The 21,474-nt window shown below is 25.2% G+C and overlaps 1 protein-coding gene across 4 annotated transcripts in view; it reads left to right on the forward strand.

Annotated features, from left to right (window-relative positions):
- LOC129969590 (pleckstrin homology-like domain family B member 1) overlaps nucleotides 1–20,897 on the forward strand; it is a 136,743-nt gene extending 115,846 nt beyond the window's left edge. For all 4 annotated transcript variants that reach the window (XM_056084226.1, XM_056084225.1, XM_056084227.1 and 1 more), the window contains 4 exons: nucleotides 9,060–9,176; nucleotides 11,016–11,273; nucleotides 12,657–12,894; nucleotides 14,229–20,897. In XM_056084226.1, coding sequence (XP_055940201.1) covers nucleotides 9,060–9,176; nucleotides 11,016–11,273; nucleotides 12,657–12,848 — 567 coding nt within the window. In that variant the 3' untranslated portion in view covers nucleotides 12,849–12,894; nucleotides 14,229–20,897. The remainder of the gene's footprint in view (nucleotides 1–9,059; nucleotides 9,177–11,015; nucleotides 11,274–12,656; nucleotides 12,895–14,228) is intronic.
- The last annotated feature ends 577 nt before the right edge of the window (nucleotides 20,898–21,474 follow it).

The following is a 21,474-nucleotide window of genomic DNA, read 5'->3' on the forward strand; positions in this document are numbered from 1 at the left end:
TACTATCATAGATAAGTTATTTTCTACTGAAATGAGTTTTTTAATTAATTCGCAGTGTAAATCTTTTAAGAATATTATTATTAGTGTTTTGTATAATCCTTGAAAATTCTTGAAAGATAAATTCTTATTCATTTAAATTAATTTATAAAAGCATTTACTTTTTCTTAAAAGCAATTGGTAAGTGATATATAATACTTAAGAATTGGATTTTGATATATTATGATTGAAAGTTGGTATCTACGCAGTATACACGTAAAAAAAGTTATTGAAACGTATATTTAGCCATATTGATTATAGCGACGTGCATTGAGCCTTTGTTACAAATCCGACAGATCACAATCGGTTTTGTTGTTTTGAACACATAAACCTTTCAAGAACGATAATCACCCTAGTTTTAAGATAAATAAATAAATAAATATTTTTTTCTTTTTTATCAGTCGCGAAAAAGTAACTGATAAAAAGCGTGCTTGTACATTGTATCAAGAAATATTAATTCCTTCTTAAATGGTCGAATAAATATGAATTTCACTCGCCTATATATTGCTAGTAAATAATTTGTTTCAATTTAAAAAAAAAAATCTTAAAAATGAGACGAGATTAATATTGAAAGATTTAAAAAAAAAAAAAAAATTGATGGCAAGTACTTAAGTTAGATACAAATTTTAACATTTAAACAAATGATATACTTTGATGTAAATCGATAGTAATGAATATATTCATTTTGAATAAATTTTTTTAAGTAAAGAAATAATAGTAAAATCCAAAAAAAAAAAAAAAAAAAAAAAAAAAAAAAAAGCACAGATAGAAAAGTAATGATGGAAATAGAATGGATTCAAAAATGCAATAAACACCCTAGTTTTAAGATAAATAAATAAAAATAATGTTTCTTTCTTTATCAGTTGCGAAAAAGTAACTGATAAAAAGTGTGCTTGTACATATCTAGAAACATTAATTTCGTCTTAAATGGTCGAGTAAACATGAATTTCAACCGTATATACATTGCTAGTAAATAATTTCTTTTAATGTTTTTTAAAAAATAAATCTTAAAAAGATGAGATGAATATTAAAGAATTTTTTTTAAAAGTTTGATGACAAGTAGTTAAGTTAGATACAAATTTTAACATTTAAAAAATGATATACCTTGATATAAATTGATCGTAAACAATATATTCATGTTGAATAAGGTTTTTGTGTAAAGCAGTGATAGAAATGTAAATCATTTGGCCGTCTCGAAATTTTGATGTTACGCATCCCATCCCTTCTCGAGAATCTGAAGTAAACAGTTCTACACTTGAATAAAATTTACTTCTTATATTTACTATAAAAAAATCAGCTATATATTAATACTATGCGAAGAAAATGATTGCCAACTATTCTATTACTTGATATTCGCTCAGCCAAAAAATGATATACCTTGATATAAATTGATCGTAAACAATATATTCATGTTGAATAAGGTTTTTGTGTAAAGCAGTGATAGAAATGTAAATCATTTGGCCGTCTCGAAATTTTGATGTTACGCATCCCATCCCTTCTGGAGAAACTGAAGTAAACAATTCTACACGTGAATAAAATTTACTTCTTATATTTACTATAAAAAAATCAGCTATATATTAATACTACGCGAAGAAAATGATTGCCAACTATTCTATTACTTGATATTCGCTCAGCCAGGAAATTGAATTTACTTGAGTCTTTTGACTCTTTGAAGAATGGTTTCTTTTCTTGTTTAAAAAAATGAAAGGAAGTTCCTGTTGAGTGATAATGGTTTATTATCGAATTAACTGAGAATTTGTATACAAAACAAAGTTTTTCTGTCTCCGAAATAATGTTTTTCTGGAGAAATCTTGCATTTAGGAAATTCTTGTTATCTTCCTATCTGAATCCTACAATAAATAAAATTTTCCTTTTTGAAGCAATCCAATTAAGCATATTTCTTTGGTATTAGAATTTAAAAAAAGAAAAAAAGAATGAAAGTAAAAATTAAATTATTTTACTGCGTTGCATTTGTTTGTGTGACAAGAATAATAATGGAAGTTTAAGATATGTAGTGTATTTGCCGACTAATATTATTTAATTAAGAAAAATCGCGGAAGTTGTAATGGAAAGTAAAAACTATGCTTTTATTTGTAAAACTGAATGCCAGTAATGAAAATTTTCATTTAGCCCTTAATATTTCCAGACCCTTTTTCTTAGCTCATTTTTATTAAGTAAGAATGCATTATCTTTGGTCTTGTATCTTTCTAAACATTTGCAGATTATTTCATTTGTAGTTTTGGGAGCTTTTGCAATGCTATATCACACATCCACCCCGATTTCGGACTGTTTTTCGGAGGCGAAAAGAGAGAAAGAAAGAAAAGGCCCCCCCCCCCCCCGGAATTGAATTGTTTTTAAAAATAAGTGATTGAAGAATGTAAATGATGTAGTAAAAATTTAATTTCCTGCCTTTATTTTACATGCAATTAATCATTTGATTAAAAGCTTTAAACAAAGAAAGATATCTTAATATTTATAAAATATAAATGAAATTATTAAGATTAATAAAATCATATGGTACAAATTTAAACATTTAAATTATCGTAACTTTTTAAAGATGTAAAATTTAAAAGGTGTAAAATTTTAAAAATTTAATCTTTATTTTTGTTAGTCTTATATTCTTTGACTTCAATGCTTTTCTATTAACTGAACAGGATTATTCGCCTATTGAAAATCTGTTTGTTTATTAATTGTAAGAAATCCTATTTATTAGACTATTTACAGGAATTGTTCACAAGTTTCAAATTTTACGATTCTTGTTTGTATCAATTTACATTATTCGTTTTATTATAATTGTAAGTATAGGTATCCACTTAAATAATTTAATATGTGCATAAAAATTGAATATTAGTGCCCAAGCACTGAAATTTTCATTTAAAAGAATTATATTTTAATGCAACAAATTGTAAAAAGCTGCCTTTTGGAGTGAAAAAAAAAAAAAAAAAACAGTATTTGGATAGTTAAGTTCAAAGTAAAGAGAAGAAAGTAGGCGGAAATATATTTATCGAATTTCTAACCTTGGTAAATGAAAAATATATATTGTCTTAAAAAATAATTTTTCGGCTTTTTGTTCACGAATTGTTGACTTAAATTGCAGGAAATTCTTAAAATATACGAGAAAGAAAAAAAAAAAAAAATCACATTAGAGAGAGAAAACTTTCCTGTAATCTTTTGCACGTTTTTTACGTTCTTTAAAAATATCCTGAATTTCATTTTATCAGTACTTATCTAAAGAACATAAAATGTTTTTTCTTTTTTCTTTTTTTTCTCTTATGAAAGTGGACCGTCTTGTTTAAAAACTAGTTAGGGAAACGCACACCATAAAAATGTCTGTAAGACCATTTAAAACTAAATAAAGCAATAAATGCCATGAATTTAATGGGCATTATTTCTTCCTTTATTATATTTTTGCGTTACAAAGATATAGAATGGATTGATAAATTAATTTTGAGAATTCTTAATGACCTGCGAATCAGAGTTGCTATCGTAACCTTTTTAAAGCCAAATTCGTAAAGGTTTTTTTTTAAGTACTTTTTTGGGGGGAATGCTTTTTCGTCTTAAATTTCTCTCAAATAATGTTTTTTTTTTTTTTTTTTTTTTTTTTTTTTTGTCTACACTGATGTTTTGACAAATAATTTTTAAAAATATATTCATCGAATTTTTGTTTAAATTTATTAAATTATTTGTATGATCGAATTTTTTTGGGAATAGTTGTTTACTACATGAAAATTCAAATATTTGGTTCTTTATTTGAGCGGAGAGAAAGGGGAAGGTCAGATAATTTCTAACTACTAAAAATTATATATTCCAACGTTTCAGTGCCGAATGTTTTAATGCTAAATCTCATAACAGCAGCATGATAATTTTATAGATCTTCGTGAATGGAAAGAGATGATTCAGTAATAATTTGAAATTTTTCTGAATTTGATAATTAGTCGAATGAAATCGATGATAACGAAATTCTTAATAACAAAATAATAATGCATGTTTGATTCTTTTTAGAAAATTTTTTAGAACTCTTCGAAACGTTTGGCTTGAATTGGGAATTAACCTTATTTATATCAAGCAAATGTAACTTTTTTTTTAAAATTCTGATAATTTATTATGAATCATTGTAAAGTGGCATAATTAAAGGATTATATTATAAAGTAATAAGTATTGTATTTATAAGGTAATATGTAGTAGTCATAATATTAATTCTTTTTTGTCGAAATAAAACTCATTTATACTGATAATTTAATTTAAAAGGAGAATTTCGATCAATAAAGTAAAATTTTTTATATTTTTTTGCATTATTCTTAATTGGATATTATTTTGTCATACTAATTTAATAGGTTAGCCTAATTTGGAAATATTTTATTGAAGTATTTTGAAGCAGTAAAGCATAACTTACTTTGATTTATTCGTGTCGTATTTTCTGCCATTTTAGATTTTCAAGATCCAGTTCATTTAATAATATCTGAGTTTTTTTAAGGCAAAATATAAGGCATTGTTGATCAGTTTTTATTGTTTCTAATATCATTGATAGCAACAATTGAAACCTTTATTTTATTTTTAACAATTTAAATAGACTTATTTAAATCGTGAAACAAAAGGTAAAATATGTATTTCTTATGTTATTAAAGAAATTTTTTTTTTTTTTTTACGTGGTTGATTAAGTATCTAATAATAATTTTTCAAAACAAAGAAATCTTTTGACGTAATCTTGAAGTTTATCACCTAAGAAAGAATTTAGAATAAAGAATATTTTAAATATAGACATTTTTATTGTACATTACATTTGCAGTTGATTTTTCAAATTAAAGTAAAGTGAATATTGACGTAGAAAAATTCCTGAGAATTTAAATTCTTATCATTTTTGTAACATGTCAGATGGATATTTTTTGGTATTAGGAATGCAATTAATTAAATTTTATATTTAATTAAAGTAAGGTGAGTGCCTTCAATTAATTTTTTTGAAAAATCTTTGCCGAATTCAGCTTCTTCTTCAGAATTCTGAAATTTTGGGTGATGTTAAAAATACTCGATAGATGGCAGTTCGGTCCTTTTTGAATGAAGCAGATTTCTTTCTCCCTTTTATTTCACTGCAGATGTACTCATTAAATATTTCATTGCATTGAATTATGAGGTTAATGATCCCTTTTTGAAATTTGCATTCCCCCCCCCCCTCCACGGTTTGACGCCGGTTCATAAAAAAATCTCATTTCCGAAATCGTGTCAACAAGTATAATTTAAACAGTTTGGTAATTAAAAACATTAACGTATGCAAAAAGAAGTTTTTAATTCCTTGCGAATTAAGAAAATCTTTTACTGCCCTTAAAATTAGTAGCAAAGTAAATGAAATTTTCATGCGAAAATTGTGTTAACCTAAAATAATTTCAATACATAAAGGATTATTTACTTACTGCTGATATATAAATTCTGTCATTTCATTGCCTTGCATTTTGCAGAACATATATAATCAAAAGACGTATATATAATATGTGTGTGTGTGTGCACATTATTTTTTAAGTAGAAGCGTGGCCGAAGACAGGGAAGACACTTTGAATTTTTAACATTGTTCATTATCATTTCTAAATTAGACAATAGTTAAAAAATGCTTTCCTCTCCGATAATATAAAAACTATGCATTTTAACTTGCCTTTTATCGTTCTGAACCCATAAATGTTTAATTTAGCAAATTTTGCATAAACATAGTCTCAGAAATTGTGAAATACATATAGCGAACGATTGTTTTGAACAAGTTTTTACTTACACTTTTAAATCAAACAATATTTTTTCGTTTTTTAAAGATAATTTCGGAAAGTAATACAATATAAAATTAATTTTTATATTATTTTAAAATTTGCGAAATTATTTTTTCACTAATAATATATTTTTCGAGCAATTTTTTAAAATATAATTTTAATAATTTTAAATACTTTTAAATTTTTTAAAACCTAATTTTTAAATATAATTTGAAAAAAAAAATACTTTCCTAATGATATTTAAACAATTTGCCATTTCTTTAAATCTGTATTCTTCGATTGTTGAAAACAATAATTATAGATAGTGTTTTTGTATGTTAACTGAAAAAGTTATCGAATTTCATAGGTTTTTAATATTGATATAGATTATAAAGGAATATTTAACTTCTAAAATAGAAAATGATAATAATAGTTCTCCTTTTTTAATCGTTTACATTCTTGTTCTTACATAATTAAAATGTATTAAAACATTTCTCTTTATGTTTTATTTCTCTGTTGTAATAGAACTGGCATTTTTATGTTTGTCGATAGATTTCCTCGAAAAACAAATTATAAAATATACTTAATTCACTCATAATGATGAGGCTGAATGATTATATTTATTATTGTTTTAATTTCTGTCGCAACCACATTTTAATACAACTTGCATACATTTACGAATCGATGAAATGTTCACTATTTTCACCTTTGCATTAACTGCTTAATGTTCTGCATATATGCATTTCATAAATCTATTATAACTTACAAACTAAGTGTAAGTCATTTAGACGTTTCAATTTAATATAAAAGTAATGCAAAATCCATTATCTTCTCTGGATTCTTAGATGAAATAAGCGATTATTTATAAAGAAAGCAAAACAATAAGATAAAATTTCTGGAAAATTCTCACTTAAACATGTGATTAAGCACTAACAAATCAGAAGAAACCAGATAATTCTTGACATAGTTGATCGTTTAGCAGAATTTGAAGTTTAAAAATACACTGTTCTCAAAATCACCAAAACTAACTTTCTTTAAGAAATTTCATTGAAATGAAACACAAGCAATATTCCTGGCGAAATATCTGCTCGCCAAACGCAGTTAGTTTGGGATTAACGCGAAAGAGTTATCAATAATCGATCAAGCGTTTTGAACTTTGCTCTGCCTAATGCAACTCTTTAAAAGTGCTTTATTTACTCGAAAAAAGATAATCCATTGCTGCCAAAATAGTACTTTTCTTCTTTTAAAAAGAAAAACAGCTTGGGTAAAAAAAAAAAAAATAAATAAATAGCGGACGATAAACCAAGGAGGGAAATGCTAAAGAGTGAAATAAAACAGTGCGTGGTATAAATTATTCTTGGCTCAGCTGCGTTGATACATGTCGCCAACTGCAATAGCCTTGCGTTTGCTACGGGTACGTGAGTCTGCGTGAAGAAAGGATATGAGCGCTTACATCAAACGGATTTTGTCGTTATCGCGCTTGGTAGTCGTTTTTGTGGGAGCTCGTGTGCCTGGATGCTGTGTCAAGCGGTGAAGATGTGGGATCGATAATGTTTGGATTTGATCATGTGTGTTTGTACTACGGTCCTCAGGTAAATAGAACGGTTATTTTCGAACAGCTGATGGCTGCGTTTACTTTTGATAATTTTTTTAAAAGAGAATATATGTAAATTGCTGCAGAGTTGAATTGTTTGTTTATTCAATGAAGTTGGAAAGTATCAAGAAGCAAATTTTAATTTCGTTATATAATTAGATATAATATATAAAATAAAAATATTAGATTAATAATTAGAGATAATATAAAAATATTTTAAAGGTGCTTTAAAATTGCAATTTTTATTAGCAAATGAAAAAACTTTTTGTGAAATAAAAAAGAATAGAAAAAAAATAAATAAATAAATTTAAGGGCTCAATGTTCATTAATTATTTTTTACAAGAAGTAGTCTTATGACAGTTGTTTTGAAAATCAGAATGTAATTTTATATGATATATTTCATTACTCGATGATGGTATTAGTTTTTTTTATTCGAAAATGTTAAATGAATTTAATTTGTAAATGTAATGGATTTAGTGACTTCGTCAGAAGTATGAATATTTATAAATTCTAGAGGAAGTTCATGGTCTTTATTTTTGCCAAGATTTTCTCACCTTCCCAAAACAACTTTATACAACCTTGAATAAGAGCAACCTTGTTTTTGTCACGTGATTCCTCCCGGCAATAATCCAAAAATTTTAAAACTTTCACAAGACGTTTCTTTTTTATCTTTCTTAAAGCGTCTATAATTTACACATTTTGAACTGTGTTGTTATTCTGTTCTGCTGCATTTAGGAAGACATTTTCTTTAGTAACTTTTGTTATTGTAATACATTCAATTTGATGTATTGCAATAACAAATCTGTCTATACAAATGAAAAGTGATTACATATTTTACTTTTTAATAATGCACATTTTTAAATTGAGGAATGGCTGTTGGATTTTGAATTCTATATCTTTAAAAATCTTGTGTTTTAAAGATTTAAGTGCCGTTGTAGAAATGAGATTTTTTTCATCAATTTTTAATTAAAAATCCAATCTTTCTTCTAGGTGTTCACTTTCAAAATACATGAAAGAGCTTCATTTCTTACTAAATTAAAAAAAAAAAAAATATGTAACAGGAATGTTGATAACTTTTAAGACTGAAATTAGGTTGTCAACATATTGGTGAAGTTTAAGAAATTATGAGAAATAAATTTGTTTTCTGATTAATATCTTAATTGAAAATTTTAATGACTATAGATTTCCTAGATCAGATCCTGTTCATATATGGTAGAAAGAATTGATTCAATATTTATTTCAAAAATTATTTATGATTTGCATCTATGATAATAATTATGGATATTCTGTACAAATTTTGAAACTGTTTTTTAGTTACAATGATTCATTTAATTTCTATTATAGAGTAAAAATGCTATTTTAATTTAGAAACAATCTATTTTAAACTGTTTAATATTGCAAAATGCAATTATTTGCAATAAAAGTATCATACAAGTATATTAACACTTTCGCTGCCACGACTCGCACCCAATATTCGGGTCCTCTATCTAGTTAGATGACCCCTTCTTTGCTATCTCTTGACTGTACTAGAGAAGGGTTCATCTAATAACATAGATGGTTTGGTACAATTACATATTATCTGTAACGCACTGGCGCGTCATGCGGCAGTCAATGTGTTAAATATTTATTTGATAGTTTATAGAAAGTGTTTGATATCGTTACTGTCGATGAGATATGTTATTAACTGTCAGTATATCTTATAGGTGCACCAGAAAGAACGTGCCATACAATCTGCATTTCAAGATCATACACCTCTAGTTAATCATCATCATCAGAATGGTAACTATGAAGTGAAACTACGAGACAAGCCCCGGTCACAAGTGAGATTTTGCATTATTCAAATACTGAGGGAAAAAAAGGCTGAAATTATTTTTTTTAATTGTTTAGATATTTGAAACTAATTTAAATACACATTTTAGATTATAAATTAATTTTTTTGTTTAATTAAAAATTTTTTGTTTAATTAAAAAAAATTATAAATATATAAAAATTAATTAATGCAAATTTATGAAATTTATGGACGTGTTTGTGTAAAAATGCTTTATATATATTACAATTGGCAAAACCTGGGAAGAAAATATAAAAAAAATGGAGAATGTAAAATTGTTTTGATATTTTTATAATTCTTTCTTATCTTATGAAAAGTAAACTGTTCATTAAAATTGCAACATTTAGAAATTAATAAATTTAGTGTTTTTAATTCTCTGCTTAAATATAGAACACAGTTTTCTAAATTTGTTTTTATTTTATTTAAAAAATAGAATGTTTTATTAATATTTCCTATCCACACTAAAGTGAAATTTTGTAACCTAATTGATATTAAAGAATCTGTATGATGTTTTGCCTTGGAGCTTACTAATTTCATAAATGTGCTTTGTCAGCATTTTAAAAACAGGAAATCTGTTTTATCACAGATTCAGCAGGAAGTAACCTATATATTTTTTTTCAAAATGAATAACTGCTGTTTAATCATTATTTATTATTCTTGTTTAGCTTTTTTGTAATCCATTTGATAGTCTTTTTACATTTCTAAATGAAGTATATGATTTCTAATTATAAATTAGTAGCTAATCTTCTACCAGTTTAATGAAAATTTTTTAAAAATTCCAAAGGCTCAGAATTTTAATAAAAGTCAGTTTGTTTTGAATGAAAGTTTCAAAAAGGCATAATCAAGTTTCTAATTTTAAAAAAATATGTATCTGTAAAAATTTGAGTTTAAAAAAAAATATGTACAAAAAAATTATAATGATAAACCTGTTTGTTTTTGATGCACTAGAGAAATTTTTTTTATAGTTTAAATTTAGTATAATAAATAAGCATTTATGAATTAAATCAGGATTTATAAAATTGTTTTTTTTAATAATGATATTCTGTAAATTTTAAATCATTGTAATACTTTGAGGAAATCAGCTGTATTTTTTATAGTAATGGAGAATGCCATTTTGCATTAATTTCAGTAATTTTATTATCATTCTGTTTTGCAATTCTGGATTGACCCAGGCTTGGTATTATGTCCCTTGTCTGAATCAAACTTGTGAAATATTTGTTGTTGAGAAAGCTAAGCCGACATCATAAACATATAACTTAAACCATCATGTAATTTAAATCTTTAATGTAGAATGTTCAATATTATGTAAATTATTAAAAAGAAAAAGAAAAGTCAGATTTAAAAAAAATATATATATGCTTTTAAGTGTAGATATTCAAATTCTTTTTTTTCCCTGTGAAAAGAGGTGAATGTTAGCGTAAATGGTTGTTATATAAAAATTAATTATTTTAAAGCTTCCTGAGGTTGGATATTTAAATCAGGCAAAAAGTAATATCCTAAACAGCTTGAAATTAAGTTTTAATCATTAAACCCAAATAGTTAGAGCTAAATCTTTGCATTAAAGATACAAATAGAAGTAGGTGAAAACATCATTATGAGATTTTTTTTGGAATACTTCAGCTTTTTTCAGTTTTATATATTTTATCCTTGTTGTTTTATAATGAATTCATTTATCTTTATTCTCTTGCTGTTTTTATGTTCAATTTCAGATATTTCTTTTCTATGTAACTAATTGAAGCCCAATTCTTTTAATAATTTAAAAATAAGAGAATTTGTTTAAAAAATTGATTTTTGAATCTCTAAAATTTATATTCTTTATTTCAAATTATAGCGGCCATTGACTCGCTACCTTCCTATTCGCAATTCTGAATTTGATTTGCGCCAACATATCGAATCTGCTGGTCACCAGATTGAGCTTTGTATTCATATTCACCTGACATCAACCTCTTGTCATGGCTATCTTCACAAACTCGGGGGCACATGGAAAACATGGAGAAAACGATGGTTTGTTTTTGATAGAATACAGAAAGCTTTATTGTATTATAGTGATAAAGGAGAAACAAAGCTGAAAGGAGGTGTAAATTTTATGGTAAGTGATAGTATATTGGTGATGTTATTACTTCAATAATTACTATGCATAAATATTAATTGAATATTTTTGGGTTTTCAGTATGAAACATACAAGTTCTTTTTAATGTGTATCTTTAATAATGAATTGACTTTTAAAAATTTTTATTCCATCAAAATAGTATGTTTTTTTTTTCTCAAAAAATATTGTTGTATTTAGAAAAGATTGTCTTGGGAGGTAATGAATCTTTGAATGTCTTGTGAAGACCATTTATTAGTACACATATTCCAATCAAATATCAAAAATTTTTGTAAGAAAGAAAAATTCTTGGGAATTTTGTAGCTTTGATAATCTACTAGGAAGATGATTTTAGTTAATATTAAATGTGTTACAAAGAATAATGATTTAAACAATTGGATGCTATATTTCTATTAATTTATTTCATGTGTTACATTTATTCTGAATAAACAAATTTTATTATTTTCTTCTGTTAGGAACTCATTTATTATTATTATTTTTATAAGGACTATTCTGCTGTCAATTAAGTTATGCAATCTAACACTGATGCTCTAAAACACATATATTTTTCATTCTCTTTATACATGTAATTGACATATTTTTTTTCTGTGCTAATGTTCTTAAGATTTCCTTGTATTTTTGTCATATTTTAAAAAAATGAGTGTGCATTCTTACAGAAAATGACTTTGCCTTGAAATGACTTGTTAATTTGTTTTTTAATATTCCATGTAAATGTTTTTCTTTACTTTATCCTATCACAAAATATTTACAAGAATTTGTATTTTTGTTAGTGATGATCTTTAGAATAATTTATAAAATTTTTTTGATTAATTTTGAATTTATTATAATTTAGGGATTTTTTTTGAAAATTAAAGTAAATATTGTTTCCCCCCTTGTAACAAAATAAATTCGGAACATATATCATTACTTAGCTAGCAGCACCACATGTTTCAATTTTTAAAATTTCACAACAATTAAAGAACATATTTTTTTTTTATTTGATTTGAAAATGAGATCACATTTTCATATCAGAGATTGGGGGAAAATCAAATATTTGTTTGTAATAAATAAAAATTATGTAATTTTATGAAATTTGAGATAGTTGCTGATTCTTATTAAAAACTGTTTATTAAATTTCATAGAGAACTCAGAAGTAACACAATTTGAAACTAAAAATTTCATTCCTTAATTATAATTGCTTTAGACATAAATATGATATTAATGATAGAATATAGATGGAGTTTATTTTTGCAAAGTAATTATGAATTTTGTTTTTATCAAGTTACCTAACATATTTTTTTAATAAAAAGATTCATAATGTTTGTACTTTTTATTGAAAAAAATCTATTGATTTTTGGCAATATGGTATCTTTTTAATATTTTCAGGCTATTGAAGAAGTATATGTAGACCATTTACATTCTGTGAAAAGCCCAAGTCCACAATCAACATTTTGTGTGAAAACCTATGATAGAGTGTATTATTTGATGGCTCCTACTCCTGAAGCAATGAGAATATGGGTAGATGTCATTTTCACGGGAGCAGAGGGTTATCATGATTTCTTGGGAGAAGTTGAATGAAATATATGTATATATTGAATATTGAAGATGGAAATTTGTAAAGATTGTAAGTATTTTTTAACCGATTAAGGAATTGACGGTAACATACTTTACTCTGACGTACAATACATTAATGTTCTTTCTTGTTTGAATTTTTCGTAAATATCATGGTATTTATCATTAAAAAAAAATCAATGTATGCTTTAGAAAAGGGGGGAAAATTTCTGTTTTGTTATTCTGTTATATTATGGAATACTACCTAAATTTTTAGAATGTTCATTATAAAAAAGAAATAAGGGTTTATCCTGCCCGATTACATTTTTTCTTTTAATTTTAATTAAGATATTGTGTAATAAATTAATTCTTGTGTATAAAAAATATTAATTAGCATGGCTTGAAATGTTATTTTCTATCTTGTCAAATTTTAAAAATGATACAAATATACATCACATTTATAAATTAATATCTATTATTAAGATGTAAACATTGGATTACTTATTAAATAATCCATTTAAATGACATTAATAACTTGGTTAGTGATTAACACACACACACACACACACACACGCATGCATGCATGCATAAATTATATGTAATAAATTTAATGTGTATGCCTTCTTAAAATTATTTATATTTCTAAGTGGTTAAAGGGCTTTTTACATTCTAATTAAGTTCTGAGTTTTGCAGTCTGCTGACTTTTTTGGTGCCCTCAGGTTTAGTAACCATTTGATGTTGATTATTTTAAACTGCTATGTAACTGTTGTAATTTTACTTTTGAAATGGAGATTCTCCTCTCTTTAAGATTGTCAGCTTTCTCCTCTTCTTTTAGATTCTCAATGATGTTCTCATCTTTTCAATTTTTTCTTCAATGGTTATGGCTTGAATTTGTAAAAAAAAAATAATTTCTGAAGGTTAAATTATTCTTTAATCCTTTTAGAAACTATACTTGAAGTATAAAGTAAAATGATTTATAGATTTTCACCACAATTGCATTTTCTTTAAGACCACTTTAAAACAGAAGATAGTAAAAGTTTAAAGATACAAGTAATGTAGCAACAAAGATAAAAAGTAAAAGCCAAAAGTAAATCAAATAAAAGGGTCTAAAATTTATGAAAAGATGGGGGTAAAGAAAAATAATGCCTGTTTTACTCTCCTTTACATTTTATTTCCACTTTTATTATTGATTTACTGTAATTATGTGTTGTGTATAACAGTAAAATGAAACATGCTATATTATCTATAAAAAAAACTGTGTGCATTAAGTGTATATATTGTGATTAAAATTAAATAGCATTTATTCAAAAATATTGGCATTCTTGACATTTATTTATTTATATGCAATTTCTCTGTATCTCTAGAATTAACATATCAGAAGATATTAATTTCTTTTTTTGATTTTAGGGAACAAGCTGAAACTTTTCTATTTGGTATGAGGAGTAATATTTTGGTGCCATTAACGAATGTATTGAAGTAAATCAAGTCATGCAGAAAGGGTGAAATACTGTAAATTAATGTTCCTTTGATGAATAATAATAATCGATAAATAGATGCAGCTGTTACTTTCTTTATGCTGGATTCTGTAATATTTCTTCTACTGTAAATTTTGTTTTTGAATGCTGCTATACAAAATAAAATTTTTAGTGTATAGATTTTTCATATCTTATTATGAATTTCAAAATTCTGGGGTAACTGCTTTTGCTGTCAACTTTTTATTGATAATTTTAAATGATATTGGAAAAATTAGAATTTTGTACACATAAATGTGTAGAACTTCTGAAAACATTTTTAAAAATTGAGGCATAATTTGAATCAAAATTTTGTGCATTAGAAATTTTATGTTATGAAAACATATTTGTAAATATATTTGTAAGCTGAAAATATTGTGTAGCTTGAATACTTAAGCAACATGATTAAAAACCCATGTTGAGGACTTAACATGGAAACTTGAATTACTAAAGCAATGGAATATACCTGTTATTTATTTTATTTGTTCAATATTGCTTTGCATTTTTTTATTGTGAAATTTCTACAATTCTTGTTAATTTTGTTATACAATAAAATCTTGCACCTAGTTTAGTTTTATGATACACTTCTTGTGGAAACAGTGCTAGCATTTTAGCTAAGAATTGTGTTTAATATTGTAAATAAAGTGCTAAATAACTTTGCATTTTTAATTAAGCTTGTTGTAATATTGCCAGTATTTTTGTCTTTTTTAGTTAAAGTCATCTTTTTGTTCGATTATTGTGTAATTACTGTGTATTTTGACTTTAAAGCATGTTTCTTTAATTTAATATATGCTTATGTTTTTAAGCAAGAACATACATTTTTCTTAAGTTGATATTCTTAATGTTATATATTTTAATATTTATAAAAAAATTCATGATATTCTTTGCAATATTGAAGCATGAATATATAATTATTTAAGCATGAAAAAATTCATACATTTAAAATAAAGTTACAAATGTAGAAGTAGCTTTAAATAAATTTTGGTATATATACAATAATTTTAAAGATAAAAATGAAGCTATTTGTATAGAAAATGATTTATTTGAAAATTTGAAGCCCGATCTATATAATGAAGGCTTTTTTGAGTTTATAGATGATGAACTATAAATATTGCATTTTATAAATAATTATTTGAAAGAAGAATTAAGAAATTTTCTGGATTCTATTTGATTATGTGTGCTTATAAACATGTATAAAATTATCTGTGAAAAAATAACTTGTTAATTATGTTATATAGAAAATATACTATCTTATTGTGAATTCGCTATAATACTTTTCAGGGATTGCTAGTGAATCTTTTAAAAAGGAAATATTGCTGTATAATATTACAATTTAATAAAGTTTATTTTTTATCACACATAAATATATGTATATAGAATATAATAAATGGGTTTTCTATCCAGGTTAATTAAGGTCAAATTATATTTGAAAAGTTAGTGTCATATTACTAAAAGAGATACTAAATAAAATATTTAAAATAATTTGTAGAGTTCATATTTTTTAAATATTTTTTTAGGAATGTAGTTATTAACCATTCCAACAAAACTATTTGGATTTAATTCTACGAGTTATTTAAATTTTAAGTTATGAAGATCAGTATATTTAAAATTTGTCAATATGTTAAACAATTGCAATTGTTGAATTATGCAGTTATATTCACATGGTTCCAGATTTTTGTTACATCAATAATTTTTGAAGATTTCTTTTAAGTAAATTCGCCTTTCATTTTAAATATATAGAAAATTTATATTTGCATTTAATTTTTCTAATAGTTTATTAGTTATTATTTTTCATCTTTAATTAAGCTCTAGAATATTCCAAAGTAACTTTAGCATCAAAGAAGTTCAAAGACAGAAGACCCATTCTAAAAACCAAAAGTTTCTAATACAATAGTGAATTTTACTGTAGAATAAAATACTATATGCACATTTAATACAGCTTGTGATAGAAGTCTCTTAATGAAGACTGAACAGTTGTATGAAATATTTTCAAAGCCAACTATATGAATTTTAGAGCTGTAAACAGGGCTGGTCTTAAGCATATTGGGCATATTTGTAAGCTTCAAAATGTTCTTTGAAACTGTATCAAAATTTATAAATTCGTTCAATATGTATTTATGTTAGTAATGTTCTATAATTAAGTAATTATAGAATTTTTTTAAAACATATTACATAACTATTATTTTCATATATGTATGGAGTGACGCTACTAGGATTTTGCATAGAAAATCTAAGCATTCATTGCTCTCAGTATGCAAGACTGGCTCTGATTATAAAGTGCTGTTGCATGCACATTGTTTTGACATCGAAATGTACTGAGATATCGTAGAATAACACCCAGTAGATAATTTAAATAAATATGTTATTATTATAATATCTTGACAATCTGTATAAATTATCCTAATGCAAAACATAATGAAGTGGTTCGGGACTTTTTTTAATTTTTTTTTTTAATGATGATAGTGGGGAATTTAAGAGCTTTGCCAATGCTAACATATCTCTTGAAGAAGCTGATTTATAAAAATCATAAGCTCAAAGCATCATTGCAGATTTCGAAGAAATAGAATTTTCCTACTACCTCTTGTGTTACATATTTTTTATAGAGTTCCTTTACATTTCTACCATATAAGTTTGTAGATTTAATAGCTTTTTCATGAATTGTCTAATGTATAGGTGCTATATGAAAAAAATTATGTGAGAAATTTTAAATATATGGAATTCTGAATGAGACCTGCTTCTTTGATTCTTAGATTTATTGTTACTTTTTTCCTTGTACCGTCCTAAATATTATCTGTAGTAGCATATCATTAAAATTTTTCACTACTAAATCTCTGTTGAAGAGTTACATTATTTGAGCTTTCTATCTTTGCATTACTATGTTTTGTAGATCTATATAAACTGACGATGTTCGTTTCATTAACTAAAAAATCAGCAAATCAGTTTCTTAAGAATTCTTTATTATTCCAAATATGGACAAACAGGGAAAGGGATATATTCGAATCTAAAACATGCTTTTTGCAAACTCTTCATTTAATTTTGTGAAAATAATAATATAGTTAAAATTATAATCATCATTTGAACATGTAAAATTATATATATATTAACAATAATTGTTTAACGTGTGTGGCTTAACATTCGTTTCATAAAACTATAAACGATTTTATACTTAACAAACATCCAAAATCTATAGTTTCTAGTTCTCAATCAGAATTAAATTATTGCAATTAAGTTTTTCAAATAAAGTATCTTCTGAATAATTACATTTTTCCTTGTTTTTAAAATATTTTAATACTTGTACTTCTAGGATAACATATAGAAACAAGGATGTTTTTTTTTAATCAAATAGATTGATAGACCCTAATTTTAGGAGAAAAATTAAAGATTAGTTAGAATCATTGTGGAGTCCAAACATTCATTGATTCTCAGTGTTGAAAATTTCATTAATCTTATTGTTTAAAGATTTAAAAACAACTTAATAATGGCATATTTACATACATAATTTTTTATTTGTTTCCATCTGGACACTACCTTGTATATCAATTACATTAACAAAGGAATCTTATTTGCAAAGCTAATTCACACTAATTATAATTAAAATTAAGAGACTTAAAACGATAAATTTTGCCAGACATTTTACGATAAATTACCAAAAACTGATTTTAAGTTAATTGAGAGGATGCGAGTTTAATAAGCTGTGCATTGTACAATGCATATTCAGATAAGGAATGACTTTATAAAAGGGTTTAGATATTTATTAATTAAATAAAAAGATCTTCAAAAAACTTTGACTTTTTTATTACTTTTACATTTTGTCAAAAAAAAAAAAAAAAAAAATGTAATAGTGGTGCCACTACTTTTTCTTAACCTATTCTGTGATGCATGAAATGGTGTGTATGTTAATCTATTGTAAAAGTGTGTTACACTCAAGTCACAGAGTGGGTTGTATTTAATGTAACAACCTGCGTGCCTTTTGTATAATTTGATATTGCCACTATTCTAGAATTTTTATGAATGTTACAAGGCTAATGTTAACATTTTACGATAAAAAAAATTCTGAATATTGATTAAGACACACAAAACTTTAAGGCAAGATGCTGGCTGCAACAATTTTTTTCTTCTACTGAACTCTGCTAGTGCAAATTTTTTATAAAAAGAAGTGGTGAAATTTTTATATAGAGTGATTCAAAACTCCACACAAGTTTTAAAGCAAATCAAAATGAAATAAAAATAATGTCCAAGAATATTCGATTCTATAATGTTCAAAGAAGATTGATGAAGTTAAAGAATTTGAAATAAATATTGCCAATGATTTTTATGAATTGTACGTTTTCAAATGGATTGGTATTAATTTTTATTGAATATATACTCTTGTAACTGTTTTTATTAAAAAGTTTAATGCTGCATCAGGATTTGTATGATTTCCAAATAGAGTAATCAAAACTAAATATTTTTGAATCTAAGTATGATTTTTTATTTTATTTAAATTTAATGAAATAATCAGAAATTTTGCATGTGAAATTTTGAATCATGGATTTTGTATTAAGCTAAAGATTTATACTAGCTATGAAAATATTGCATTTAAAATATGGAACGAATGTAAATGATTTTAATGAAAGATTAATTATTTCCGTTAGGCAGCAACAGAAATGTGCATATACTGCAAATTGAGTAATTTTTCACCCACTTTGCAGTGCAAAGCAGTTGCACTTGCAAATATTTGCCCATACTTTGGCTAGGTTGGCAGAAAAGTGACCATTTTTTTCCCAGCATTTTGTTTGCTGATAACTGCTGTCAGATGCAATGGGAAATTGCTGTACTTCTTTATTTTAAAATTATTTTGCATGGTTTTGAAGTTATAACTATAAATTTTATTGGCAAAATAAATCATTGACATTGTGAATGCAACATTTGTCCTTTTAGTACTTTTTTAATTTGTATTTATTGAGATAACTATGTACATTCGAAACTATTTTTTTTTACTGGATATCTGCGATTGTAGAATTTGAAATTATTAAAATATTGGATTGATCTTAAAATTTTCATAAAGACTTAAATTTAACAAATTTCCAAAATAATAATTTTTTTTTGTTGCAAGTTTATCAATAAATATGTTTTGTATTTTTTAAAATTTAAAATTTTTACAGTTGAAATATTTGGCAGTATATTATGAGTGATGCATAGTATTGACTAAAATCCAACAGGTTGCTTTATTACAAAGAAGATATGTAGTTATCTTTCTATGCATGAAATTTTGTATTTCTTTTCCATTGTGTAGATCTGTAGCACATGTGTATGTATATATATTTTAGCTATAAATTTTTTTCTCATTAATGAAGGAACTATATTTATCAATTTCAGTGCTGCTCAGATCTATGTTGTATATTCATAACTTTTGTGTTATATTTTTATGAAGTTATTAATTTTTTTTCTAAAAATTAATGTATTTTAGCATTAGTTGTTAATAGAAATCCAGTTTGTGTGACACATATGATCAACTTTTGTTAGTATCTTCCAGATTTTTTTTTTAGTTGTTAATGTTTATGTATTATGTCTTAGAGCGTGGGTTCCCAAACTATGTGTCTTGAATTGGTTTTTATGAGGATATGCCATAATAAGATCTTGAATGTATACATATTATGTCACAATTTGCAAAATTATGACTTACATAGCCTTAATGTCTTCATTAAGTCATGTGGTAAGGACGACAACAACAACAAAAAAAGGTGAAGAAAATTAAGTGCATTATGCAAATAAGCAATTTGTGTCAGTTTAAACCACATTCAATTAATCAAAATCTCATTTTTACTGTTAGTTTTCATTTAAGTTTACTTATACAATAAATTTGAAATGGTTCAATATCATTCATTATTAAATACATTAAATGCTTATACAAAAGTGGCTTTTTGTTATATGACACCTCTTTCAGATTACAGAGAGATTGTGTATTGCTTTTTTTAAAAAAATAATTTAATGTGTCAAGAATAAAGTGGGTCATTTTGAATTCTGTTTCTGAAAATTGATCGACATGTTTAAAAGGTTGGGAACCCTTTTCTTAGAGTATTGTTCAAAAGAAACCACCCTGCCATCCTGTTGTCAAAGTATATTTAACTAAACCTTTGAAAGCTTAATTGAAAGGCATTGCATTTTTTCACCAACAATTATATACATTTGTTACTCTTAAAATGATTTCAGATGCTGAAATTTGTGTTTTTAATTTTTATTAGTTATATTAATAAATAGATAAGAATCTGAAATCTTTTGATTTTTTATATTTAGAAAGTTAGTTGTAGTTCCTAATTTAAGTTTGGATTTTATTGTATTACTAGATACGTGACTATATTGCTTATACACGATTGATTCCATGAAGTGTTATTGTGGAGGACAGATGATTTTTCTTTACAAACGATGAATTTTTTTTCTTTGTTTAGAATTTAAGTAATAGAAACTCGTGTTGTTCATATTTGTATTTAGTTTTTTTTTTTTTTTTGAAATTTTGTTTGTTATAAATTTGTTTTATTATTTCATCATTGTGAATATTATATGAAATAAAAATTCAAAAATTTGAGTTAGCGTTTATTTTTTTTTTTTTCTGATCAAAGATGCAAATGACAAAAGAAATTATGCCAAAAGTTTGATTTTTAATTAGATAGTGATTTGATTAGAACTAAATTTAAACTTAATAAAATTTAACCTTTTTGTTTGAAAGATTTTTTTGCTATGATTTTTTTCCTTGTATAGAAAAATCTTGTATATATTTATATAAAAGAAAAACTGTAAGCATGTGAAAATTTGATTGACAGTTTAATACATCTTCTAGTGTATCTCCTTGAATCAGAAAAACTGTTTTGGAATTATATTTCCTATCAGTCGGTTAACATGACGATCCAAAAGTGCAAAAACGGTAAACGCAAAATTATGAATTTTGGTATGCGTTCTTTACATAAGAATTTTAGGTTTGTCACCCCCATCAGCCTATTAACATGTTAATTCGAAAACATAACTACCACGATTGGTGAAATTCTGTATATGGTTTTAAGTTAGAAGTTAACGAAACACGAGACTTAAAAGTTTCTATAATGCTATGCCTAAGATTTTTATTTGTATTTCTGCACGTTCGTTTTCACATATCTAGGTAGTAATAC

Source organism: Argiope bruennichi, chromosome 5 (genome assembly GCF_947563725.1).
Source record: "Argiope bruennichi chromosome 5, qqArgBrue1.1, whole genome shotgun sequence".
In the NCBI taxonomy this organism is placed as follows: domain Eukaryota; kingdom Metazoa; phylum Arthropoda; class Arachnida; order Araneae; family Araneidae; genus Argiope; species Argiope bruennichi.